This window comes from Heloderma suspectum, chromosome 1 (genome assembly GCF_057233095.1).
Source record: "Heloderma suspectum isolate Gila_16-S chromosome 1, 16-S_ref, whole genome shotgun sequence".
Lineage (NCBI taxonomy): Eukaryota > Metazoa > Chordata > Lepidosauria > Squamata > Helodermatidae > Heloderma > Heloderma suspectum.
In genome coordinates this window covers 15,813,794-15,841,285 of record NC_139458.1, presented here as the reverse complement: position 1 = coordinate 15,841,285, position 27,492 = coordinate 15,813,794, and the positions used below count along the sequence as shown (strand labels likewise).

The window sequence follows — 27,492 nt, the reverse complement described above, 5'->3', positions numbered from 1 at the left end:
GGGCCCTGCCCTCTACGTTTTCGCGTGTGCTGCTTCTTCCCCCGCTCATGTTGCATCAGCAAGGTCTGAAAGGGAATTCTACTTGCATTTGCTTGAATGCCAATAGAACCCTTTGCACTATCGCAGGGCCTGTCTTATCAGTGAAGTGAGGCAGGTGGCTACCAGGAAGAGGGCCTTTTCTGCTGTGACACCGCAACTGTGGAATGAGCTCCCTAGAGAGGTTCGCCTAGCACCTTCGTTGTACTCCCTTCTGGTGCCAGGTGAAGACCTTTTTATTCTCCCAGTATTTTAGCATTTTAGCTTCCTGGTCTTTTAGCTCTGGTGTTTTAAATCTGTATTTTAAATCTCTGCATTGCTGCTAGGTTTTATTCTGGTTGTGCTGTTGTTTTGTGGTTTAAAGCTTTTGTATTTTATATTGTTTTATTCTGCGCTTTGTGGTTTTAATTTTTGTGAACCGCCCAGAGAGCTTCAGCTGTTGGGCAGTATAGAAATGAGTGAATGAATGAATGAATGAATGAATGAATGAATGAAATCATGCAAGGTCTGAACTGAGATGTGTGGGGCTGTCACTCCCAGAGACATAGGGGGAAGGGCCAGCATATACGGCCCAACCCTCTACCTGCTTTAAGTCCTGAATGCTTGAACAGGGCTGGTTTGTCTTTGAAGTCCAGCAGCATCTATGCAAATTGTGGCTGGGAGGTCATGATTTGTGGTGGAGAAGCTGTGGACAGAAGGAGGACACTTAACATGACTCTGGCCTGCCAGAGTTTCCCCAATCAGCTGTTTTTTCCCTCCTTCCAGGCTCCAGACCTGGGTCTAGATAGAGCCTTGGTTGGGTCACAAGCATTCAGTAGGAGAGAGTTGCAAGGGGAAACCAGGAAGGGCGACACTATAGCTCAGTGGTGGAGCACCTGCTTTGCATTCAGAAGGTCCCTGGGTCAATCCCTGGCATCTACTTAAAAGGATCAGGTATCAGGTGGAACCTAGGAAGCTGCCTTAGACTGAGCCAGAGCCTTGGTCCATCTAGCCCAGTATTGTTGACACTGGCTGGCAGTGGTTGTCCAGAGTTTCAGGCAGGAGTTTTTCCAGTCCTACCTGCAGATGCTGGGCATCAAACCTGGAACCTTCTGCATGGAAAGCATGTGCTCTACCACTGAGCTACATCCCTTCCCCTGCCGTCATAGGTGATGGGACCCACTCTGCTGGAAGCCTTGGAGAGCTAATGCCAGACAGAATAGACAGTGCTGAGGTTAGAGGGACAGAGAGTCTGGCCTCATATATGGCAGCTGGTAATTAACATAGCTAAGCGAGAATGATTGTGTTATCACTGATTACTGCTCTTGTGAATGGTCTCTGCTTGTTTTGCATACGTTTAAGCTTTAACTGAACTGTCACAAACAATTGTCTTTACATTCCATGGCCATTTCACCCTGTCATTTACTATTTCCCCCCCTGCACCGGTGCATATGTGTGTGCGTGTGTACGGACTAAATGAGGATGACACTTCGGGGATTTATGAGTGAACTGTAGCCCATGAAAGCTTATGCCATAATAAAACTGTTGGCTTTTGAGGCAGGGGTAGGGACACTCTTTCAGCCCAAGGGCTGAATTCAATTTTGGAGAAGCTCTCAGAGGTCACATTCCTGTAGTGGGTGGGGCTGAAGGCACAGGGGGTGGGGCCAAAATATTTTAAAAATACAACAGATAACAAGATACTGTAACTTAAAACACTCACTGCCAGTAACTGAGCTTTAGGAAAGGTATTTCAAGCATGGCGGGGGGGGGGGTGGCGGCACAAAAGCCAGGAAACTACCAAACAATTGGTGATTGGGGGAAAGGGGATGGTGCCAAGGGAACGGGGCATGGCATTCTGAAAAACTCCAGAGGGCCAGATTTGGCCCCAGGTCCAAGGTTTCCCAACCCTGCTTTAAGGCACTTCAGCACTTTAATCATCTTCCTTTTATTTGATAAATTAATTGATGGGTTAAATGTAAAGAAAGCAGTGGAGGCTGGTGGCTCCAATGTCAGTGGAGTGGTGAATCTGTGCCAGCTTTCAGTCAGAACTCTAAAGGAGTTATCCAAGGTGCTTTGTACCTTCGACCGCTCCGTTAGAGTTCTGACAGGTGTTGACTGAAATCCAGAGCGGATTCACCGCCCCACTCCCACGGACATCGGAGCCACCACCGAAAGAAAAGTACATGTAACAGAAACTACACCAGTGGTGCCTTTTTGAGATTTTGAAGGAAACATTAGATAGAGGTCAATGTGGATCCTTATGTAGCCAAAATGGCTCCAGCCACTCATGAGAGGACAGGCTTGGGGGAGCCCCAAGGTTTGCAGAAATAACAACAAATCTTTAGAAATAATGCCAAGGAGGGTAAAAACAACAACTACCCAAACAGTCCTGTGAGGACTGTACATGCTCAGTGGGCACAGAATGCTGACTGACTCTGCGGAGGGGGAGGGGAAACGGAATGGAGAATCCTGGAATACTGTCCGGAACCCTGGCTGGCTGGCTGACCGGAACCCTGAACAGCTACAGCATTCTGTTGAAGGTCCTTAAGATGTGTATTTAATTTTTAAATATGTAACATTTAACGTATTTAACTTTTTAAAATTCCCTGTCATGTTAAAACAACAGAACCAAAACAAGTTAAAAAAAACAAAACAGGTGTGCTCTTCAGTCTCAGACCCACCAATTAAAAGTCAATTAATTTCTTCCCTCCAACCAGTCAGCTAAAGCGTCAGTAGATGAATCTACTGATTAAAGCCATGTTTACAATGCTGTGTTTGAAAATGCTCTCACAGCCCAATCTTATGCATGTTTACTATGGGGTTCCCCCCCCCATTGAGTTCAATGGACTTTGTCAGAGTTATATGTGTACAGGATGGCAGCCTGAGCCCTGATTCCTACCTCTAATTTAATGGGGTTTACTCCCAAGTAATTGTGGATTGGGCCTGCAGTCTCACATCTATAAAAATAATATAAAATCTGGATACAAGCAGTTAAAATGATTCAAGAAAAAGCAAAATATTTACCTGACATATGTTTTGGTCACCTACGCTTTAGAATTGGACAAGATAACCTTTTGAAGGCCATGACAAATGTTAAGAGACATGGTAGGACAAAATTTTTATCTTTTTTTTTTCCAGGGGACCTTTGATTACAATCAACCTTCACTGCCAAGTACCAAGTCCACATGTATTCTGTGCATGTCAGGGCTTTCTAAAAATTGCTCGGCCATTCTGTGAAACTGATTTTTTGGTCATATTAATGATTTTTTTTTTAGCATCAGCGTCAAATTTCAAACAGTTTCCCCCTCCCCCCACTGCTTTAGGGTGCAATCCTATGCATGTTTAGACAGAAATAAGTCCTACAACTCCCATGCTGGGAGTTGTAGGATTTAATTTTAAATAAATATGTATAGGATTACTCCCTTCAGTGCTGAAGAAGAAATATCCTAAAGCTTTGTAAAGGCTGACAGAAATTGAGCTGTCCCTGGATTTTAATGAGACCTCATAAATGTCACACTTTTGTGAAGAATGCAAGTTGTTGTTGTTCAGTCGTTAAGTCGTGTCCGACTCTTCGTGACCCCATGGACCATAGCACACCAGGCCTTCCTGTCCTGCGCTCTCTCCCGGAGCGTGCTCAAGTCCATATTCATTGCATCGGTGATGCTATCTAGCCATCTCATCCTCTGCCGTCCCCTTCTCCTTTTGCCTTCAATCTTTCCCAGCATCAGGGTCTTTTCCAGGGAGTTTTCTCTTCGCATTAGATGGCCAAAATATTTGAGCTTCAGCTTCAGTATCTGTCCTTCCAATGAGCAGTCAGGGTTGATTTCCTTTAGGATGGACTGATTTGACCTCCTTGCAGTCCAGGGGACACGTAAGAGTCTTCTCCAGCACCGCAGTTCGAAAGCATTGATTCTTCGGCGCTCAGCCTTCCTTATAGTCCAGCTCTCACAGCCATACCTTACTACTGGGAAAACCATAGTTTGATTAAACGAATCTTTGTGGGCAAGGTGATGTCTCTGCTTCTTACTATGCTGTCTAGGTGTGCCATCCCAAGGAGCAAGCGTCTTTTAATTTCATGGCTACAGTCACCGTCTGTGGTGATCTTGGAGCCCAAGAAAGTAAAATCTGTCACTGCTTCCATTTCTTCCCCTTCTATATGCCAGGAAGTGATGGGGCCAGATGCCATGATCTTAGTTTTTTTAATGTTGAGTTTCAAACCAACTTTTGCACTCCACTTTCACCCTCAACAAGAGGCTCTTGAGATCCTCTTCACTTTCTGCCATTATAGTGGTATCGTCTGCATATCTGAGGTCATTGATAATTCTCCCAGCAATCTTAATTCCGACCTGTGATTCATCCAACCCGGCGTTTCTCATGATGTACTCTGCATATAAATTAAATAAGCAGGGCGACAATATACAGCCTTGTCGTACTCCTTTCCCAATTTTGAACCAGTTGGTTGTTCCATGCCCGGTTCTTACTGTTGCTTCTTGACCCTCATACAGGTTTCTCAGGAGACAGGTAAGGTGGTCTGGTACTCCCATCTCTTTCAGAGTTTGTTGTGATCCACACAATCAAAGGCTTTAGCGTAGTCAATGAAGCAGAAATAGACGTTTTTCTGGAATTCTCTTGCTTTCTCCATGATGCAGCGAATGTTGGCGATTTGATCTCTAGTTCCTCTGCCTCTTCGAAATCCAGCTTGTACTTCCGGTAGTTCTCGGTTCGCATACTGCTGAAGCCTAGCTTGTAGGATTTTGAGCATCACCTTGCTGGCATGTGAAATGAGCGCAATTGTGCGGTACTTTGAACACTCTTTGGCATTGCCCTTCTTTGGAATTGGAATGTAAACTGACCTTTTCCAGTCTTGTGGCCACTGCTGAGTGTTCCAAATTGGTTGGCATATTGAGTGCAGCACTTTAACAGCATCGTCTTTTAGGATTTTAAATAGCTCAGCTGGAATACTGTCATCTCCACTAGCTTTGTTGTTAGTAATGCTTCCTAAGGCCCACTTGACTTCACTCTCTAGGATGTCTGGCTCAAGTTCAGTGACCGCACTATCATGGCTATCAGGGACATTAAGATCTTTCCTGTATAGTTCTTCTGTGTATTCTTTCCACCTCTTCTTAATCTCATCTGCTTCTGTTAGGTCCCTGCCTCCTTTGTCCTTTATCATGCCCGTCTTTGCACAAAACGTCCCCTTGATATCTCTGATTTTCTTGAAAAGATCTCTAGTCTTTCCCATTCTATTGTTTTCCTCGATTTCTTTGCATTGTTCATTTAAGAAGGCCTTCTTGTCTCTCCCTGCTATTCTCTGGAACTCTGCATTCGGTTGGATATATCTTCCCCTTTCTCCCTTGCTTTTCGCTTCCCTTCTTTCCTCAGCTACTTGTAAAGCCTCATCAGACAGCCACTTGGCTTTCTTGCATTTCTTTTTCTTTGGGATGGATTGAGTTGCTGCCTCCTGAACAATGTTACGGACCTCCGTCCATAGTTCCTCAGGCACTCTGTCTATCAGGTCTAATCCCTGAAATCTATTCCTCACCTCCACTGTATATTCATAAGGGATATGATTTAGGTCATACCTGAATGGTTGAGTGGTTTTCCCTACGTTCTTCAATTTAAGCCGAAATTTTGCAAGAAGCAACTCATGATCTGAGCCACAGTCCGCTCCAGGTCTTGTTTTACTGACAATATAGAGCTTCTCCATCTTTGGCTGCAAAGTACATAATCAATCTGATTTCGATATTGACCATCTGGTGATGTCCATGTGTAGAGTCGCCTCTTGTGCTGTTGGAAAAGAGTGTTTGCTATGATCAGCGTGTTCTCTATTAGCCTTTGTCCTGCTTCATTTTGTACACCAAGGCCATGCTTGCCTGTTATCCCGGTGATTTCTTGACTTCCTACTTTAGCATTCCAATCCCCTATGATGAAACGGACATCTTTTTTTGGTGTTAGTTCTAGAAGATGTTGTAGGTCTTCATAGAACCCTCTGCTCTTCCCCAGTAGTATATTGGACACCTTCCGACCTGAGGGGCTCATCTTCCGGCGTCATCTCTTTTAGCCTTGTGATACGTTCCATAGTGTTCCAAGAATACTGGAGTGGGTTGCCATTTCCTTCTCCAGTGGACCACATTTTGTCAGAACTCTCCACCATGACCTGTCCGTCTAGGGTGGCCCTGCACGGCATAGCTTATGGCTTCACTGAGTTACGCAAGCCCCTTCGCCACAACAAGGCAGTGATCCATGAAGGAGGAAAAATGCAAGAAGGTTGGTTAATTTTCCTAAGGAAAAAAACATTTCAGAAAGGGGATTTGGAGTGGAGAAATGGTATGTGGGACAGAAGAAGTACTTAATCCATTCCCATCCAGCCAATTTTTTGCTCCAAAGTACCTCCCAATATTCCTCCCTTAAATGGGCATCCAGGTGTTTTGTAAAGGTTTGGAACCCGGGGGGGGGGGAAGCAGATGGAGAGGGGATGGAGCAGAAAAGAGGCAGACAAGAAGAGGGTTAAGCATTGGTATAGTGGAGAGGGAACAAGACAGCACAGCTCCAGGATTTTTTTTCAGAGCAGGAACAATTATATCATCTATTAGAGCACCAGGGTAATGGTGGGACACTCCTTGCTCTGGCAAGTGAATGAGGTAACAATGAGGTTTTCAAGCTTTGCTACTGTTAGAAAAGGGAAGTCAGAGAATGAGGGAAATAAGCCAGGGCTGGGTACTTCTTTCCTTTCCTTCGATGGATTTCCTACTTCAAGCTTACAGTTCGAATGGTAACACTTTCTTTGCAAGATTGTTTGGATTTGTAATTAAAAGCTAGAAGTTGCATTTCAACTGGCTGAAAATCTTTTGTGAAAGCTCAAGGTGTTTTACAACTTTAGTATAAATGGTAGAAAAGCAATATATTTACTTCCTGGGGGCATGTCTATGGATTTTCCTTGGAGATGTGATTATAGGGCTGTCATGAAGTGCCTGCACTTCAAATTTTGCCACTACACCACTGGAAATACGGCTTCTGCCCTACCACCACTTTGCAGCCCTATTCCAATCTCTGTTTACCCTCTCAGTATTCCAAAGCCATCTGTGGAACTGTTCGGGGGTGGGGGTGGCCAGTTGGAGGGGGAGCAGCTGTAGGTGTAATTTGGAGCAGAAAAATTGTTGGTAGCAAAATCTGCCTTCTAAATATGCTTTTTTCCTCCAAAATCTGCTATCAGGCTTTTGTTATATTACACTCAGATGGTGCCAGAGGTTGTTTGTTTGAGGGCAAGCAACCTTGCTAAAGTTCAGCAGAGCTAGGTCTGGTTAGTGCCTGCATGAGAGACCGCCTGGGAGGTCCATATTTACACTGCCTGGGCCTCTGTTGGAAGAAAAATAAGATACACATATAATAAAATAGATTAACAAATATGTATGTAATCTTTGCTTGGGTCCCTGATTCCACATTTTCTAATTGTTATAGCCAAAGGCCTTAATAGATACCTCTCTCTGCTCCAAGGATAAACCATTCTTAGGATTCAGATACCAGTCCATAGGCCATTAGGAGAAGTAGAATAGAAATATTTAATAATGGGAAACTGTTGATCACATTTGTATCCTACCCTTCTCTTTAAGAGTTCCGGTGCAGCTTCCCACTAAAAAAAGAAAGAAAAAAGTATGTTGCAAAGCAGCTGTTGGCTTCACTAGGATTTGAGGCTTATATATTGGGAAGGGGAAGAGGAAGAAATAATAGAAACCTGCCCTGCCCTCAAGCTTTGCTTATTTCTCTATAAGCAAGCCTTTAAAATAAGCCCACTGGCCTTCGAAGTGTTTACTAGTCTGTTGGGGCTTGGCAGAGGAAGGACCAAGACTTCTGTCCCTCCTCCAGCAGCCCACTGTATCTCTACACCCGGCATGGAGAAGGGGGCTCCTCTCCTCTGGCAGCCTGCTTGGGTTCTTTTCTGGGCGCAGAGAAGGGTAGAGCGCTTTCCCCCTCCTTCATCAGCCTGTTCCCTCAGCTGCATGGGATCCCTTTGCACCTCTGGCTACCAGACAAGGGCTTAAATACAAGGCTACAGGGCAGGGATGGGGAACCTTCAGACCATAGGCCTAACCTGGCCTGCTGGAGGTCCCCGTCCAGCCTGCAGGTTCCCCTGCCTTATCTCCAGTCAGTGCCGCTTCCCACACTACATTAAGACTTTTCAAAAGCCTCCATTGGTTCCAATGGGGGCTTTTTCAAACCTACACGCCCTCAAGAGCGAAGCCTCCTGTATTGGTGGAGACTTTCCACACGAGCCAGCACCCTGGAAAATCAGCATCCTGGCTCACATGGAGAGACTCTCCTCTTCAGACCTTTGCCCTACAGAAGTAGAGGATGCAGCAGTGGAGAAGGGTGGGATTGGAGCGCTCCTTCTCATGCATTGATTCTACAGGTGGTCACCCACACATGACTTGGTATGAGACTTGTAACCCAGATGCTCTCATTTTACAAATTAAGGTTGCACTTGCAATCCTAAACGCAGTCACTGGGGAGCAAGCACATTGAACACAGTGGGACTTACTCCTGGGTTAAACATGCAGCTGCCTTGAACACAGGGATGAAAGGAAAGGGGGAAATATTGCTAGGCCGCTAGTTGGCCTTTCTAAGCTTCTGCCTGCTCTGCATTGGGATGTTATTTGTCAAATCAAGGACACACAACTGACTATTCAGGGCCACACACCCTGCATTCAGTTCAGTTGCATGGGGCAATCCAGGGGCTGAACCTTCATTTGGAATTGGAAGCTGTCCACATGGCAGCTGTATGGTAAGACAATCCAGGGGTCCTCCAAGGACAAAGCAACCAGACCGGTGGCCCACAAAACAGCGAAACAGGAATTGCTGGCTCATGGTATCAAATGCCTCGTGTCACAAGTCAGAAAAAGATGTAACTGCCTGCAGCAGGGATTTTTTTTCTTTTTTTAATGTTCTTTCTTTTATATCTCCATGCAGGTCACAACGATTATATATGTCCAGCAACGAACCAATGCACAATAGATAAAAACAGGCGCAAAAGCTGCCAGGCTTGCCGACTCCGGAAATGCTACGAAGTAGGGATGATGAAATGCGGTGAGTTTTTTGTTCCCTTGGGCCTTTTGCCCCTGTAGAATTACTCAGCTGTAGATCTTTGCTCACATTCCAAAGCAGTCATGGGCTCCAATCCAGACCACAGTTACGAATGTTTAAATTCCATTAGCATCAAGAGTGGGATCTGAAGCTCTGGTTCATCACTGAAGTCAAGCTTAACCATCCATGTCTTCTGGAAATGCCTTGGGGAGAAAAGTGTCTGTGTGTGTGTCATTCCCGTAAATTTTCCCAGGTTGGGCATCCATTTGTATGTCCCTGTCTGCCATTCATGGCACCTGCCAGGGATGTTATATTTCATGGGGAAAACAGGCCTAAACTAGGAGTTTTCGGATCTTTGGGAAGTGGCTGGTAAAATTAGGTGATTTAAGAATGTTTTAATGGTGTCCCCTCAGAGCCATGCCCCTTCCATGTACCATCACACTCTGTTAGATTTTGAAGAATAAGGGCTAAATTACCATATCTGGCTCCCAGATCACAGAATTTTCAGAGAAATCATTTTGTAATCCTCTAGATTGAAATATTTAGGTTTTGCTTATTTTGTATAATTTTGGCAATACATAATTTCATTTTATTTTACTCATATTTGTAAAATAAACCATCTGGAAGAAAGAAAACATTTTCAGGATACAGGAATGCTTCCCTAGACCTCAGTGTCACAGATTTCGGTTAACTTGGAGTATAGTTTTTAAGGCAGAAGTATTATTAGTACTTATGACTTCATACTGAAGCAGTTTTCAGTCATTAACTTTTTTCTCTTGAAGTTTCTTGTGTCTCATTTTCATTTTGGGAGCCTGTTCAGCTCAGTCATTATCGTTTTATTCTGGGAGTGGAAAACAGAAATTATAGATATACTGCAATCAAAGCTGAATTCTCTCAGGCTTCCCAAATCAGTTCATTTACAAGACAACTGTGGAGAAAGGTAAAGTCTGTCAGCCTTGGATTTTAGGCTGCTGAGATTAACACAAGCATATTTAGCAGAAGAGACTGAATGCTTGGTCTGATTATTTAGGAAGTAAATCTCCTTTTGACTTACATGCGTCTGTGACTTTAAAATAAATTGGCATTATTAAGGATGCAGTGAGGTAAGGTGTGGAAAATAAGTACTGTTTTCTTTCCTTGGAGCAATCATAGAAGCTATGAAAAAGGGTTTAGGTTGTTTACGGTATGATAAAACAACACCCAAATGTATTCTCCCCCGCCCCTCCATAATGTATCAAAAGTATTTGCTTTGGAAGCCAATGGCCATTACACTATTGCGAAAATAAGATGTACATTTCTGTTTAAAAAGATGTACATTTCCCATCAATAAGAGCTGAGGCTCTTGGTTCATCTTGAGGCCATGTGAACAGTAGCAGGGAGAGGTTATGGGCTTCTCCACACAGACCTTTTATCCTGCTATTGAGATTGGTTACTCACAGAAGTTTGTGGGTCCTTTAGACAATGTCATCCACCTCCAGGGTGTCTCCCGCATTAAATGACCTTTATTCCATTTTTTAAAAGATCGGAGATAATGAGGTATCAAATTACAGTGCTTGCTTGAGTTCCCTCCTGAAAAGAGGTAAACCCACAATAAGAGGAGCTAGACCACAGCACCATCTAGCGGCTATATAATGAAACATATGGAAGACTCAGATAAGGGGGAAGACTGGTATAAATCACTGTGGTGGCATAATGGATAGTGCATTGGAGGGAAGTCCTGGGCAGAAGTTGCCGTCCAGCCATGAAGTTCACTGTGCTATGTTTGACCACCAATCTTCTCTGCTCCTTTCAACATATTCCTGACTTATTCCATATATTCCAAGAAAGATGCTCAGACATGACCTAGGCATCTTTAGGTATCAAGAAAGTCCACATTTACATATCTGAGGCAAATTCTCCTCTTTCACTCTCCATGGCTCATCACTTTACAAGGTACATGCAGGAATATCTGGAGGATGCATGATCATGTCACCTCAGGTCAGTTTGAATTTCCAGCCTCTCTATGGGAGTTCCTACCATAACTTTGATCGGCTCCAGCAGAAGCCCTCTCACTGCCTGAGGCGAGAGAGAAAACGTGCCTTCACCAATCCTCCCGCCCCACCACCTGCTGTGAGCACCTCACTCTGCTTCATGGGAGGGCCTGCCCTGACTTTGATTGTGAAATTTTGCTTTGCCTTTGAGTGGGTGCCTGGGTGGTGAAGAGTCAAGATTAGATTCTTCCACACTGCAGTGTTCCAGGTACCCCCTACATTGCAAGCTGCTTTGGTGAGTTATTCTTAGGATTTAGGTTCTTAATAAGTAAAATCTAGCTAGTTAATTCCATCTTTCATTTTATTTTAAAAACAATTGACAATTTTTGAACTTCTCTCTGCCTGGCTCTTGAATGAATATACTCAGTTAGAAACTGGAGTTGATTTAGTTCTTTTGCGTAGCCTGAGACTGGTCTTAACCCTTGGTACATTTTACCATGGTTTCAAGGAGATTAAAGAAGCTCTGGTAAAGGGTTCTCCTTCTCCATAACTCCAAGCCATAAACCTGGATTACCCACATATTCAGGCTAAGAACCATTCTTAATCATGTGAGTGGTAGGAGCTCTACCTCCAAAGTATACAAAAAAGGATGTCTTGCAGCCTGTCCTACCTTGCAGGGTTGGAAGTGCACACTTCTGTTTGTCACCCTACTACGTGGGATTGTTGCCAGGATAAAGTGGGATAGTCCTATATATGCTGCTGTGAGCTCCTGTAGAGAGGGCTAAATATAAATGCAGTGGTGTAGTGGTAAATTTTGAAGTGCAGGCACGTAGCGACACCCCCAAGGAGAGTCCAAAACTTCAGGCTGCTGTGTTGATCCATATTAACACACCAGTTCTAGCAGGTTTCATCTCCACCAGGAGCAGGGCTTTTGTAAAACTAATGGATCTTAATTGCCCTTTCAAGACAAAGTCACCCCAAAAGATTTTGCATTACTACAGGGAACAATATATATTGTTACTTGGAGATTCATTTCGCCCCCTCTTACTATGAAGATTACAAGTAAGCTCAGAGAAAATTAGTGATGTGGGTTTTCTGGAAAATTTTGAACTGGAATTTTTTCTGGACTTTTTTCCAGTGAAAATTGGGCTAATTTCCATAGGGTCATTTGCATTGGAAATTTTTCAGTTTGTATTGAAAAATCACTGAAAGTGATTTAATTTAGCATATTTACTAAATACAAATAAAATAAACAACAAAGCTAAAAAAGTTCCCCATATTATTTTTTTGCTCCAATACACTACAGGTATTTGACCTGAAATATTTGGGAGGGTGGGGGAATTAAAGCACACCAAATGTGATTTAAATTATATATCATTTAGGGAGCAATCTTATCGGGAGAGTAGGCCACCTCCGAAGTTGGATCTTCTCCTCCACACTCCGCCCACCCTGCATTTGCAGCTAGACAGCTGAGTTTGGCTGTCTAGCTGGGGACATTGGAGTGTGCGTGGGGGGGATGCCGGACAGCACATAGGAAGTGTCGTAACGATGCTTTTGTGGTCTCCTCCTCTCTTCGCCCCCGGGAATGCTCCTTTTTCACCCTCTCTGCACTGTGGTTACGAGTGTGGAAATGGGGAAGAACCGTGCTGCCTATGAGGCAGTGGTGGAGGGGGTGGGGAGTGTGGTTTCTGGGAACTGAGCTTGGAGCCCGAGTTTCAGACCCAGAAACGGAAAAATCCTATGGCTGTCTAGACACTGTCTAGTGGCCATAGGATTGCTCTCTTAAGGATCAATCCTATGCAGGTTTAGACAGAAAAGAAGTCCTACGACTCCCAGCATGCCCCAGTCAGTGTGGCTAGCTGGATTGTTGCTGAGAGTTTTAGGACTTTTTTCTGTCTAAACCTGCATAGGGTTGCACCCTTAGACATTTTTAGTGGAATACCTGTAAAAATTTAAAGACAATAGCATGTACTTCCCTTACATTGTTTAAATGTAAGAAAGAAACAAATGTATTGAAAACTGTTGACATACTAATTCAGCCTTCCACAATCTGGTGCCCTCCAGATTCATCGTTATTAATGAACTTATGGAATGGAATATTTTCCACGGAAAAATAAAGCACTGGGAACATTTTCCGAAAAGTTTCCATTTTGGAAAATGTTCTGCACTACCTCACCGGACAGAACAGGGATTTCTGAGGGAAGGTGGAGGGACAAATGGCAACAGCATTCCTGCTAATAGAAAAGTGCTGGCGCTGCATCACTGTGAATCCTGGCTCCACTACACCACTGCACAAATGAAACAATAATACTAACACTGCTGGATGGTTCTTGGCTATTAGTTCTGGCTGACAAGTTCATCCTCTCTGAATGGGAGCTAATGGGAGGCAGTCTCTCCCCCCTGCCTTTGGAAGATGACACAATTCTGCAAGTAAGAGGGGTAGAGAAACAGTAATTATTTGTTTATTTGTTTGTTTGTTTGTTTATTACATTTCTATACCACCTAATATCCTAAGCTCTCTGGGTGGTTCACAACAATTTAAACCATAAAATACAACATGATAAAACATAATATCAAAGTTTAAAACCACAGCATAAAATCAAAATAAAAGGCAAAATAAAACCTAGCAGCAGTGCAAAGATTTAAAAAATACAGTAACATATTTAAAACAACAGAAACTGAAAGAGTAACTGCCTGGGATAATAAGAAGGTCTTCACTTGTCACCGAAAAGACCACAGTGTAGGTGGTAGGTGAGCCTCTCTGAGGAGCTCATGCCACAATCGGGGTGTCACAACAGAAAATGCCCTCTTCATAGGAGCCACCCACCTCACTTCCTTTGGCAGGGGCTTCCGGAGAGGTCTGCTGAAGACAATTATAGGGTCTGGGAAGATATATATGGGAGGAGACAATCCTTCAGGTAACCTGGGCCCAAGCTGTTTAGGATTTGAAATGTTAACACTGGCACTTTGAACTGGGCCTGGAAATGGACCCGGATGTGTGTGTCGTGGGGGGATACTATGCTTTGCCCCAGGTTACCTTTGCAACCACCAGTGCAGTGTTGTAGCAATTTGAATTAGTAGACAGGGAATCAGACAGCAAGCTGGATGGAAGCAGCCTGGTGGTCTGTAGGGGTCTTGACTATTCTTTTGGATATCTGATCCAGGATCAGCAATTTTAAGGCCTGCTGTAGGACCCAGTTTTCTTCTCTCTGCTGTGCTTGTATATTTGTAAATAAAACAAATATTTCAAAGACTAGTCTCCAGTGTTCTCTCATCCAAAGGAAACGTTACCCCATAATGTTGCCCCTGGAACATAGCATTCAGTGAAGTGAGGAGTGCTTAGCAATAATCAGAAAAATATTATAATAATCTGGGAAGCAGCAATCAAATATTTAAACTGGGAGATGATATGTGTAATTTTAGATTTGAGGATGGGCTATCAGTATTGGTGATTGCCTCCATTGAAGCTGTAAATAGACCTAATGGACAGTATTCTTTTCGATGCTTAATCGCTGTAAATCTCTGACATGCAATGAATTATCTTTTCACTGTTTTCAAAAGAAAATTGGCAGCAATGTGCTGGCGTGCTAAAGCATTGTGGTGGGGCCATGGTTATGTCAATGGGAGTTGCTTGAACTTCATGTAAAAGGTGAAGAATGGGACTGGGAATGAAAAATGCTATCACTTTCAAAGGGAAAATGGGAAGCTGCTCCTTAGGGAATTCTTGGCAACCTTCCCAGGAAGATCATGGGCTATGTTCTGTGCTGGTCAGTTCTAGGCACGGCATTTTAAGAACTGTCCAGAGGAGGATGACCAGGTCGGTGAGGGGTCTAGAAACTAAGTCCTATGAGTAATGGTGAAAAGATCTGGGTATGTTTAGCCTGCTGAAGAGAAGTTTAGGTGAAGACATGACAGGTGTCAAATATCTGAAGGGCTGTCATGCAGGAGACAAAAGAAATTTGTTTTCTGTTGCTCCAAAGGGCAGGACTAGAACAAATGGGTAGAATTTGCAGGGAAGCAGAGTTCAGCTAAGCATTAGGAGAAACTTCCTAATGGCAAGAAGCCTCAGGAGGTAGTGGACTCTCTTTCTCTGTAGGCACTTAAGCATATTAGACAGCCATCAGTCAGGGATGCTTCCATTACATCCTGCATTGCAGATCCTGCACTGAGCAGGGGTTAGATCTCTTCTAATTCTATGATTTAATATTTTTTCCCTATGTCACTAAGATCTACTGCTGCCATGTCATACCAGTTGCTGGGGAACAACAGCGAGAGAGGGCTTTTGCCTTCAGGACCTCCTTGTGGGCTTCTTAGACATCTGGTTGGACACTGTAGGAAACAGGTTGCCACAGACTCCAATGATGCTGGATTCTAAAGATTCGGAAGAATCCAGCCCCCCGGAGTCCGTGGAGGAACGGAACACTTACCTCCGCCTCTCCGCAGAATCCTCTTCGGCTGGATCCTCCGGCTCCGGATTGCCAGCGATACGGCCGCCATGCCGTATTGCTGGCTGAAGGGGACTGACTGCGGACGCAAATGGTGTCCCAGACACCATTTGCGGCTGTAAAGGTCTTAGTTTAAGCTAAATGCAGCCGTGGCTGCATTTAGCTTAAACTAAGACCTTTATGGCCACAAATGGTGTCCGGGATGCCATTTGCGGCCGCAGTCAGTCAAGTCCCCTTCAGCTAGCGAATTTAGGGATGTACGAAAGTCACTTACCTTGAACGAAATTTTATTCGCGGCAGGGGGGAGGCGCTCCGTCCCTCCCCCCGAAATTCTGGTGGGGGGAGGCGCTCCGTCCCTCCCCCCTGAAATTCTGGCTGGGGGGGAGGCACTCAGTCCCTCCACCCCCGAATCCTGGCCGGCCGGGACGCAAATGGCGGTGGCTGTAGCCGCCGCCGTTTGCGTCCCTGCAATCAGCCGTGATAGGCTACGTAAATGTTTACATAGCCTATCACGGCTGAGTGGGGAAAAAAAAAACCATGCGTACGCAAATGGCGGCACCCATGGGCGCCGCCATTTGTGTTCCTTATTTTGTCACGTCTAGTCTACGTAAACATTTACGTAGACTATGGCGAAAATAAGGGGAACGCAAATAGCGTAGACGCTACGCTATTTGTGTTCCCCTTATTTTCGCTGTAGTCTACGTAAATGTTTACGTAGACTAGACGTGCCAAAATAAGGAACGCAAATGGCGGCGCCCATGGGCGCCGCCATTTGCGTACGCACAGTTGTTGTTTTTTTACTCAGCCATGATAGGCTACGTAAACATTTACGTAGCCTATCACGGTATTTTTTTAAAATCTAGCTGTGATAGGCTACGTAAATCTTTACGTAGCCTATCACTTTTTTTGTTTTTTGTTTTTTTTACTGGAAATGGCGGCAGCCGGTTGGAAGACCGGCCGCCGCCTCCACCACCGAACTGCTGCCGCCGCCGCCGCCAGGAGGATTCGCCCAAGGTAAGTCCCGTCCCGGCGGGGGGCAGGGGGGCAGACCGTTTCGCCACCAATTTCAGGGGGCCAAATGCGCTGGCATTCAGCCTCCCTGAGATTCGTGGCGAAATTCTCTGACATCCCTACCAGCGATACAGCATGGCGACTGTAACTCTGGTGCTTCGGACCCAGCTGACGGCTCCGTGGAATTGCTGTGGAGTGGAGCCAGCTGAAGAGGATTCTGGGGGGAGGAACGGATCGTCTCCCACCCGTGGGCAGATTCCCCACAGACCTGCAAGTAGGTAATCCGCCCATCCCTAGTTGCTTGATTAGTTGGCCCTTCAGTCTGATCTAGCAGGGCTCTAATTACTGTACCTTACTCAGTATCATAGTTCATGAAGCTGATTGGTGGGAGATTCAGGATCAGAATCGATAGAAGGAAATACTTCTTCACACAGTGCACAGTTAAAGTAGGAATTTACTTCCACAGGATGTAGTGATGGCCACCAATTTGGATGGCTTTAAAAGGGGATTAGACAAATTTATGGGGGATGGCGTGTAGGGCCACCCAAGACGGACAGGTCATGGTGGAGAGTTCTGACAAAATGTGGTCCACTGGAGAAGGAAATGGCAACCCACTCCAGTATTCTTGCCAAGAAAACCCCATGGAATGTATCACAAAGCTAAAAGATATGATGCCGGAAGATGAGCCCCTCAGGTCGGAAGGTGTCCAATATACTACTGAGGAAGAGCAGAGGGAATTTCCAAGTAGCGCCAGAAAGAGTGAAGCGGCTGGGCCAAAGCCGAAAGGACACTCAGCTGTGGATGTGTCTGGCGGTGAAAAGAAAGTCCGATGCTGTAAAGAACAATATTGTTTAGGAACCTGGAATGTAAGTTCAATGAATCAAGGCAAGCTGGAGGTGGTCAAACATGAGATGGCAAGATTGAACATCGACATCTTGGGAATCAGCGAACTAAAATGGACAGGCATGGGTGAATTTAATTCAGGTGACCATTATATCTACTACTGTGGGCAAGAATCCATTAGAAGAAATGGAGTAGCACTCATATTCAACAAAAGGATGGGAAAAGCAGTACTGGGGTACAATCTCAAAAATGATAGAATGATCTCGGTACGAATCCAAGGCAAACCATTCAACATCACAGCAGGGATGGCGGAGAATTTCTCCCCGAAACTTCGGGGGGGCCGAGCACCAACGTGTTCGGCCCCCCGAACAAGTTTCGGGGAGAAATTCTCCGCACCCCCCCGCACCCCCCACCGGGACGGGACTTACCTTTCCCGAATGTCCCTCCCGGCGGCGGGTCCGGCCGGCGGTTCGTCGGGTCTTCGTCCGGGGTGGGAGCGGCAGCCGGTCTTTTGACCGGCTGCCGCCGCCGCCATTCCAATAAAAGAAAAGAAAAAACGCCCCCGTGATAGGCTACATGATGATTAACGTAGCCTATCACGGCTAGATTTGCAAAGTCAGCCGTGATAGGCTACGTGAATCGTCACGTAGCCTATCACGGGTGACTTAAAAAAAAAAAGCGCGTACGGATAATGGCGGCCCCCATAGGGAGCCGCCATTCCCGTTCCTTATTTGGTCGCTGTAGTCTACGTAAAGATTACGTAGACTACGGCGAAAATAAGGGCAACGCTATTTGCGTTGCCCTTATTTTTGCCATAGTCTACGTAAAGATTTACGTAGACTACAGCGACCAAATAAGGAACGCGAATGGCGGCTCCCTTTGGGGGCCGCCATTTGCGTACGCACTTTTTTTTTTTTAAGTCACCCGTGATAGGCTACGTGACGATTTACGTAGCCTATCACGGCTGACTTTGCAGATCTAGCCGTGATAGGCTACGTTAATCGTCACGTAGCCTATCACGGGGGCGTGTTTTTTTTTTTAACTTTTAATTTCGCGGCCAGGCGAGGCGCCTCCTCCCCGGCCTGAATTTCGGCCGGGCGAGGCAGGAAGCCTCCCCCCCCCGGCCTGAACTTCGCGGGGAGAGCAGCGAAGCGCCTCCCCCCCACCGCGAAAAGCTGCGAGACCAGGTAAGTGACGTTCGTGCACCCCTACATCACAGTAATTCAAGTCTATGCCCCAACCACTGATGCCGAAAAAGCTGAGGTTGATCGGTTCTATGAAGACCTACAATCGGAACAAATCCTTTCAACATATTCCTGACTTATTCCATATATTCTACATAGAATATTTGTTCTACATAGAACAAATCGGTTCTATGAAGATCTACACCTTCTAGAACTAACACCAAAAAAAGATGTCCTTTTCATCATAGGGGATTGTAATGCTAAAGTAGGAAGTCAAGAAATCACCGGGATAACAGGCAAGCATGGCCTTGGTGTACAAAATGAAGCAGGACAAAGGCTAATAGAGTTTTGCCAAGAGAACACGCTGATCATAGGAAACACTCTTTTCCAACAGCACAAGAGGCGACTCTACACATGGACATCACCAGATGGTCAATATCGAAACCAGATTGATTATGTCCTTTAAAGCCAAAGATGGAGAAGCTCTATACAGTCAGTAAAAACAAGATCTGGAGCAGACTGTGGCTCAGATCATGAGCTTCTTATCACAAAATTTTGGCTTAAATGGAAGAACATAGGGAAAACCACTCAACCATTCAGGTATGACCTAAATCATATCCCTTATGAATATACAGTGGAGGTGAGGAATAGATATAAGGGATTAGACCTGATAGACAGAGTGCCTGAGGAACTATGGACGGAGGTCCGTAACATTGTTCAGGAGGCAGCAACGAAATCCATCCCAAAGAAAAAGAAATGCAAGAAAGCCAAGTGGCTGTCTGATGAGGCTTTACAAGTAGCTGAGGAAAGAAGGGAAGCGAAAAGCAAGGGAGAAAGGGGAAGATATATCCAACTGAATGCAGAGTTCCAGAGAATTGCAAGGAGAGACAAGAAAGCCTTCTTAAATGAACAATGCAAAGAAATTGAGGAAAACAACAGAATGGGAAAGACTAGAGATCTTTTCAAGAAAATCGGAGATCTCACGGGAACGTTTTGTGCAAAGACGGGCATGATAAAGGACAAAGAAGGCAGGGACCTAACAAAAGCAGATGAGATTAAGGAGAGGTAGAAAGAATACACAGAAGAACTATACAGGAAAGGTCTTAATGTCCCTGATAGCCATGATAGTGCGGTCACTGAACTTGAGCCAGACATCCTAGAGAGTGAAGTCAAGTGGGCCTTAGGAAGCATTACTAACAACAAAGCTAGCGGAGATGACAGTATTCCAGCTGAGCTATTTAAAATCCTAAAAGACGATGCTGTTAAAGTGCTGCACTCAATAAACCAACAAATTTGGAACACTCAACAATGGCCACAAGACTGGAAAAGGTCAGTTTACATTCCAATTCCAAAGCAGGGCAATGCCAAAGAGTGTTCAGAGTACCGCACAATTGCGCTCATTTCACATGCCAGCAAGGTGATGCTCAAAATCCTACAAGCTAGGCTTCAGCAGTATGTGAACCGAGAACTACCAGAAGTACAAGCGGGGTTTCGAAGAGGCAGAGGAACTAGAGATCAAATCGCCAACTTTCGCTGCATCATGGAGAAAGCAAGAGAATTCCAGAAAAACGTCTATTTCTGCTTCATTGACTACGCTAAAGCCTTTGATTGTGTGAATCACAACAAACTGTGGCAAATTCTGAAAGAGATGGGAGTAGCAGAACACCTTACCTGTCTCCTGAGAAACCTGTATGAGGGTCAAGAAGCAACAGTAAGATCCAGGCATGGAACAACCGATTGGTTCAAAATTGGGAAAGGAGTACGACAAGGCTGTATATTGTCGCCCTGCTTATTTAATTTATATGCAGAGTACATTGTGAGAAACGCCGGGTTGGATGAATCACAGGTCGGAATTAAGATTGCCGGGAGAATTATCAACAACCTCAGATACACAGATGATACCACCCTAATGGCAGAAAGCGAAGAGGATCTCAAGAGCCTCTTGTTGAGGGTGAAAGTGGAGAGTGCAAAAGCGGGTTTGAAACTGAACATTAAAAAAAACTAAGATCATGGCATCTGGCCCCATCACTTCCTGGCATATGGAAAGGGAAGAAATGGAAGCAGTGACAGATTTTATTTTCTCGGGCTCCAAGGTCACCGCAGATGGTGACTGTAGCCATGAAATCAAAAGATGCTTACTCCTTGGGAGGAAAGCTATGGCAAACCTAGACAGCATAGTAAGAAGCAGAGACATCACTTTGCCGACAAAGATTCGTATAATCAAAGCTATGGTTTTCCCAGTAGCAACATATGGCTGTGTGAGCTGGACTATAAGGAAGGCTGAGTGCCGAAGAATTGATGCCTTCGAATGGTGGTGCTGGAGAAGACTCTTACGAGTCTCCTGGACTGCAAGGAGGTCAAATCAGTCAATCCTAAAGGAACTCAACCCTGACTGCTCATTGGAGGGACAGATACTGAAGCTGAAGCTCAAATATTTTGGCCACCTAATGTGAAGAGAAAACTCCCTGGAGAAGACCCTGATGCTGGGAAAGATTGAAGGCAAAAGGAGAAGGGGACGGCAGAGGATGAGATGGCTAGATAGCATCACCGATGCAATGAATATGGACTTGAGCACGCTCCGGGACAGAGCGGAGGACAGAAAGGCCTGGCGTGCTATGGTCCATGGGGTCACGAAGAGTCAGATACGACTGAACAACAACAAGACTATCAGTGGTATTAGTCCTAATGGCTATATGCTACCTCCACTAACACAGGCAGTATGCCTATGTGCACCAGTTGCTGGGGAACATGGGCGGGAGGGTGCTGTTGCACTCATGTCCTGCTTGTGGGTTTCCTGTGGGCAGCTGGTTGGCCACTGTGTGAACAGATAGATGGACCTTGGTCTGATGCTGCTCGGCTCTTCTTATGTTCTTATGTTATTACAGTTGGGGCGAGGTAGGAAATCTGCATGTAGGAAACATTACAAAAGGCTGTCAGTAAAGTATTGTTATAGGACAGCTCTCTGATTATTTTGAATAGGGCTATTAGTGTGGATTGGTCACAAAGGAATGTTGGGTTACAGACTGAGATTTGAACAAAAGAATTTCATGGGCCAGAATGATTGTGGGATGTTTCTTAATGGTCAGTGAATGGGAGCAAATTGTTACAAGATGGTTTCTGATACTAAGACTTCTCTGGAATGTTCTGAATGGCAAAAAAGGGGCAGGGAATAGGAAAGTTATGTACCTTTCCTGAGACCGCCCCTACACTTAGGTGAGGGACTAGTGAAAGCCTGTGTGTCTGTGAAAAGGAACAAAAGAGAAACTATAATTTGAGGAGGGAGGGGAGGAAGAGAGAGAGATCCGAACTGAAAGCTGTTGCTAGAAGTCTGAGAGCATCTTGGAGGTGTGGGGAGTCTCTCTGGAGATCTGATGCAGGGGGTGGATTTACTGCTTGTAGGTGTGTCAAGCTGTTTGTTTGCACCTATGCTCAACTTTTGTATTTGTAAAGAAAACACCCAGATATTACAAAACAAAATAACTATCCAGTGGTTTCTCCTTCCAAAGGAAACCAAACTCATAGAAATACTGCCCAAAGCCTCACTGTTTGGGGAAGTGCGGAGCACAAAACAATATAGACTCCACAATGCTGTCTCGGATTTGAAAGACAACTTTGTATGTGGATATGTACATCACTACAGTGGATTTATTTGGGTTCTTCCATGTATGTTCATGCACTTCAGGTATGAACATACATGCACTAATTTTTATGCCCACTTGTATATGTGACATGAACACATGTATAAGCTAACATCTGCACAGGGTACGAATAGCTGGGACATAGTAGTAGAGGAGTAGAGCCTTTTCTGTGGTAGCACCAAAATTATAGAACCTGGTTTTCAGGGAGGTTTTTATTTTAGGGAGTGTTTAATTGTTGAGATGTGATATTGGTTTTATTTCTGCCATTTGGTTTTCTACATTGCACTGAGTATAATATTCAAGAAAAGTAACCACATAAATATAATTAGTTACTATCATCGTAAGCGAGCATTCACCACATCAACTGGCACCTGAAAATAAAACAGGGAAGTCAATAAACTGGCACCTGAAAATAAGACGGGCACCTGAAAATAAGACGGGGTCTTAAAGTCTTAAGTTAACAGGGAAGTCAGGAAAACAACCTAACATACCACAACACTGAATATGGGGAGAGGAAAATGAACAAAAACAAGGTGAAATGTAAAGTAAAAATAAAATAAAATAAACCCAGTCCATCAGATTGCAGAAAAATGCATGGGGGGGGGAGTGTGCCCCTATATTTCGAGGCACCGTATATGCCTTGTGAAGCAGGCACATCTATCCCCTCAAAGCTGCCCTTCCAGAAATATGGGTGAGTTTGCCACAACTTGTCTTACTTTTTTCAGTGTTGGCTGGGTGCTCCTTTTGCATCGTTGGAGGAGCTGAGCGGATGCTGAATCCCACTGCCTCAGCTGCTGAATATCTTTTGGAACTTTCTGGTATTGACCCCGATGAGCCTGGAATGGACAGAACCATTTATTCAGGAAGAGGGGAGGTACTTACTTCTTCTTCTTCTTCTTTTTTGCCTATATACTATCCACTCTCAGAGTGGCTAGGCTAGGTGGAGGGGTAGGGTTTTGTTCTGGGTCTTTTTGATATGTGCGTGTTTCCCCTTGGAACAGGAATCAATCTTTTTTTCAAATGAGTCTTCTTTAGATTCTCTGTTGGACTGGGTTTATTTCTTTTCCTCTTTGTGCATGCATTTTATTTCCCTACCCAAATGCTGCTTCTTAAATGGACTTGAATATGTTCAGAAGTGCAGTGCACCACAGTGCAAAAGTTGGGAGGGACCAAAGCATGTGCTTTGCATGACGAAGGCTCCAGGTTCCATCCCCTATTCTCTCCGCTTTAAAAAGAAAAAGGTGGCAGGTAATAGGCAAAACCTCTGCCTGAGGCCCTGTTACCACATGCCCTCTTCCACACGTGTAATTTATATGTCACAGTGGGCAACTTCAGGAGGTCTAGGGACACTTTTGGTGGGGCAGACTCCCCTCTGTGGGTTGCCAGAGGGGAGTCCGCTGCCACTGCTGCCTCGTGGAATTTGGCAGTGGCAAAAAAATATTGCCAGTCAGCAGCAAGGCACTATGGAACACTACAGTGGCCAACTTTAGCTTGAAAACAAGCATTCGATAGTGGTTTGCTGCCAGTTTTGGTCAGCAAACCAGCAATTTCTTAGCTTCTGGAAATGGTTTACATCTACAGGAGGCACATGGGGTTGTTAAGTAGGAGTCAAGGTGTGCCACAGGGAGGTTACACTTCTACTTTGACAAGGGGCAGTTAGCAATCAGACAGTGGACTAGAGCTGCCTTCCCCAGCCTGGTATCCTTCAGATGTGTTGGACTGCTGGCTGGGAATGATGGGAGTTGCAGTCCAACATATCTGTAGGGTCAATGAAAGTAATAGTAATATGCAGGGTTGTTCCAGGAATGAAAGACTGATAATACAAGCAGCATTCAGCTTGGACCAGCAATTATTTGGTTATCTCTAACCAAGTCTAGGGAAAGGAGGAGTCTAAAGCCAAATATGGAGGGAGGCGGGCAGTAGACACCAGACACATATGCAGGTCCTACTCTGGTTAGACAGGGAGAGGTAAACAGCACTGTGGGCAGTGTGGCTGTCTTACTGAAAAAGAGGGCCAGCCCTACCATTAAGCAGAGTGAAGCAGCACCTCAGGCAGCTGATTTAGGATATCATGGAAGGGCAAGAAATTGTTGGTTATTTTAATGTATTCATTCTTGTAGTTTTACTGCCAGGGAAGGGGAGAAGCACTTTTCTGCCCTCGTGCCAAAATAACTTGATTGGGTTGCAATACTATACACCTTGACTGGGTTGGGGGCGGGGCGGTGGCATTGGTTGCTCTGCCTCAGACAGTGAATATCTTGGGCTGGCCCTTCCAAGAGAGAAAAAGAAGGAGAGAGGAGGTCGAGCAGAGAAAGAGGAATGCAGATATTACCTCTTCTGGAGTGGAGTCGAAGGGGTTCTTTTTCTTCTGTGCGATGCTGTGGATAACATGATTGTCTTTGGCACCAGGACACCAGAGCTGCTTGTATGGTGAGAGGCATGAGAGAATGTGGAACCCTGCCAAGTAGTCTTTTCTGTAGCGAAGACTTGAAGGGGGCACTCAGGCACTGCCAAGCTGTGCATTCTTTGTGGATCCCTAACTAAACTGAATATGAAATAATAAAAATGGAGAACAGAGAGAAGCACTGGGGAGAAGGGAAATATTTACCCATCATGACGAGTAGCCACTGATGGCCTTATCCTCCGTGAATTTGTATAACCCCTTTTTAAAGCAATCCAAGTTGGTGGCCATTACTACATTTTGTGGTAGCTAAGTCCATAATTTAACTATGCACTGTGTGAAGAAGTATTATCTTTTATCTGTCCTAAATCTCCCACCATTCAGTGTCATGGCATGAACACACTACACAATGATGTAATGGGAAGTAACTCAGTGGAACAGCCTAGGCTTTGCATGCAGGTCCCAGGTTCAGTCCCCACTACATGCAGATAAAAGGATTTGAGATAGCAGAGCTGAGAAAGACCTGTGCTTGAGACGTTACAGCAGGGGTAGGCAACTTGGTGCCCTCCAGATGTTTTAGACTTTTGTTGTTGTTGTTGTTGTTCAGTCATTCAGTCGTGTACGACTCTTTGTGTAGTTTTAGACTAAAAAGGTAAAGGTGTCCCCAACCAGTCGTGTCCGACTCTAGGGTGTGGTGCTCATCCCCATTTCTAAGCCGAAGAACCAGCGCTGTCCGAAGACGCTTCCGTGGTCATCTGGCCGGCATGACTGAACACCGAGGTGCACGGAATGCTGTTACTTTTCCTGCCGAAGCGGTACCTATTTATCTACTTGCAATTTCTTGCTTTCGAACTGCTAGGTTGGCAGGAGCTGGGACTGAAGACGGAAGCTCACTCCGTCACGCAGCACTCGGGTCTCGAACTGCTGTCCTGCCGACCTTCCAGTCTGCAGTTCAGCGTCTTAACCACTAAGCCACCACAACCCCATTTTTTAGATTACAACTCCCATAATACCTGACTTTTGGCCAAGGTATCTGGGTTGCTGGCCAAGGTATCTGGAGGACACCAGGTTGTCTCCTCCTGCCTTAGAGCTACTGATAGTTGGATTAGAGACAGTTTCTTGTTTCCAGCATGTGCTGCTAGAGGACAGTTCAATTTGTGCTTCTGTTTTTCTGACTTATTGATAAGTTTAGTAATTACAGGCCAGTGAGTGGCATTGATTCTTTGCAAATTCTTAGCAAAATAATGGCAAAGTTAATGCAAGATCAATAAGAGAAGAACCAGGGGATCATAGATGTTGCTAGTCAGCCCTGACTTTTGGAGAATATGTTTTACATAACGGTCAGCTTTCATTTTTTACAATGAAATTATGACCAGCAATGGCAGATGTGTTAATTAGACCTCTTACCATGTAGACCTGTTACCATGGCAGGATATTATATTCTAGGAAAAATACACAGCAATAGTCTGATGGTGATCAATTTTTGATGCAAGTAGAAGCTCTCAGGGGCTGCAATCCAGTGGTGGGTGCTGCTGAAGGCAAAAGTGGGGAAGATGCCAGAGGCAAAAGGAGTGAGGCCAAAATACCAAAATACCAGCATAGTTTAGCTTAAAGTTCTTACTGCCAGTAAGTAAGCCTTAGAAGAGGCATTTCAACCTTGTAGAATGCAGAACACCACCAAAAGCTGGGGGGGGGAACAGAAATTAGCTGTTGGGGAAAAGGGGGTGGGGTCAGGAAAGAGGTGTGGCCATTTGGAGAACCTTGGAGGGCCAGATTTGGACCCTTATTGGGCTGGATTTGGCCTGCAGTCCTGAGGTTCAACACTCCCGATTTAAAGGGCTGCCTACTCTTGTATGAACTTGCCCAATTTTTGAGATCCTCATTAGAGGCTCTGCTCTGGGTGACCCCACCAGTTGAGGCAGGTGGTAGCCAGTGATAAGGTTGTAGAACATCATCACAAGAGGCACTTGATTGCAGCACCTTTAGATGCGAAGGTGAAAACAATGTTGTTCTCCTAAGCCAAACTTCCCCAACCTGGTGCCCTTGAGATGTGTTGGACTACAGCCCCATCATCCCCAGCCATCAGGCCAGCTGGGGATTGTGGGGGTTGTAATCCAGGACATTTGGAGAGCACCAGGTTGAGGAAGGCTGCTATGCTTTCAATTAGATGGGGTTGTTGTTGCTGTTGTTTTGCTGTTTTTGTGTTTATTGCTGTTTCACACTTCCTTTATCGATACTAGGAATGGGAGAATCAGTGAGGCTGGAGCTCGGCAAGGTTCTCTTGAGTTCCACTTTGAAGCTCAGTCCCCCTCATTCCTATTCCCAAATACAAGGTTTTTTATATTGTTGTTCAAACAGGAAAAGTGTACATTTAGGTGCACATTTTTTCAAAGCACACACTGAAATGCATACTTTCCCCCTATTGACTAAGAATGAAAATGCATGTTTTTCCCCAAGATGCAGTTTTAAAGTGTGCATTTTCCTAAAATATACATTTTGCAAACGTAATTGCAAGCTCAGGAATATGCAAGCTTTGCCCGCAAAATGCGTTTTCGATCATGTTCACGTTTGGGGGCGTAATTGGGGCAAGTTCTGCTCTTAAATGCAAATGAAATCCTCATATATCCCTAACTGATACTCCTTTGAATGATCTTTGTGCTTTTATTCTTTCTTCCTTCAATCTACTTTTCATTGATTAGTTTGGTTGGTTTACTGTTGCTTTTGTACTGGCAGATGTTTTCTTCTTTTGCAGTTAGTTGCTTTGTAAACCTTAAAGTGGAAAGGTATGATAAAAAAAGAAAATAACATTTGAAGGTGCAATCCTATGCATGTTTAGACAGAAAAAGTCCTACAACTCCCAGCATCCCCCAGCCAGCATGGTTGATGGCGCATGTTATTATTATTTAT

The 27,492-nt window shown here is 44.9% G+C and overlaps 1 protein-coding gene across 1 annotated transcript in view; it reads left to right on the top strand.

Annotated features, from left to right (window-relative positions):
* The window catches only part of ESR2 (estrogen receptor 2), a 74,436-nt gene that overhangs the window by 8,681 nt on the left and 38,263 nt on the right, over nucleotides 1-27,492 (top strand). Inside the window, exon 3 of the mRNA XM_084826560.1 lies at nucleotides 8,980-9,096. Within this exon, the coding sequence (XP_084682686.1) occupies nucleotides 8,980-9,096 (117 nt within the window). The remainder of the gene's footprint in view (nucleotides 1-8,979; nucleotides 9,097-27,492) is intronic.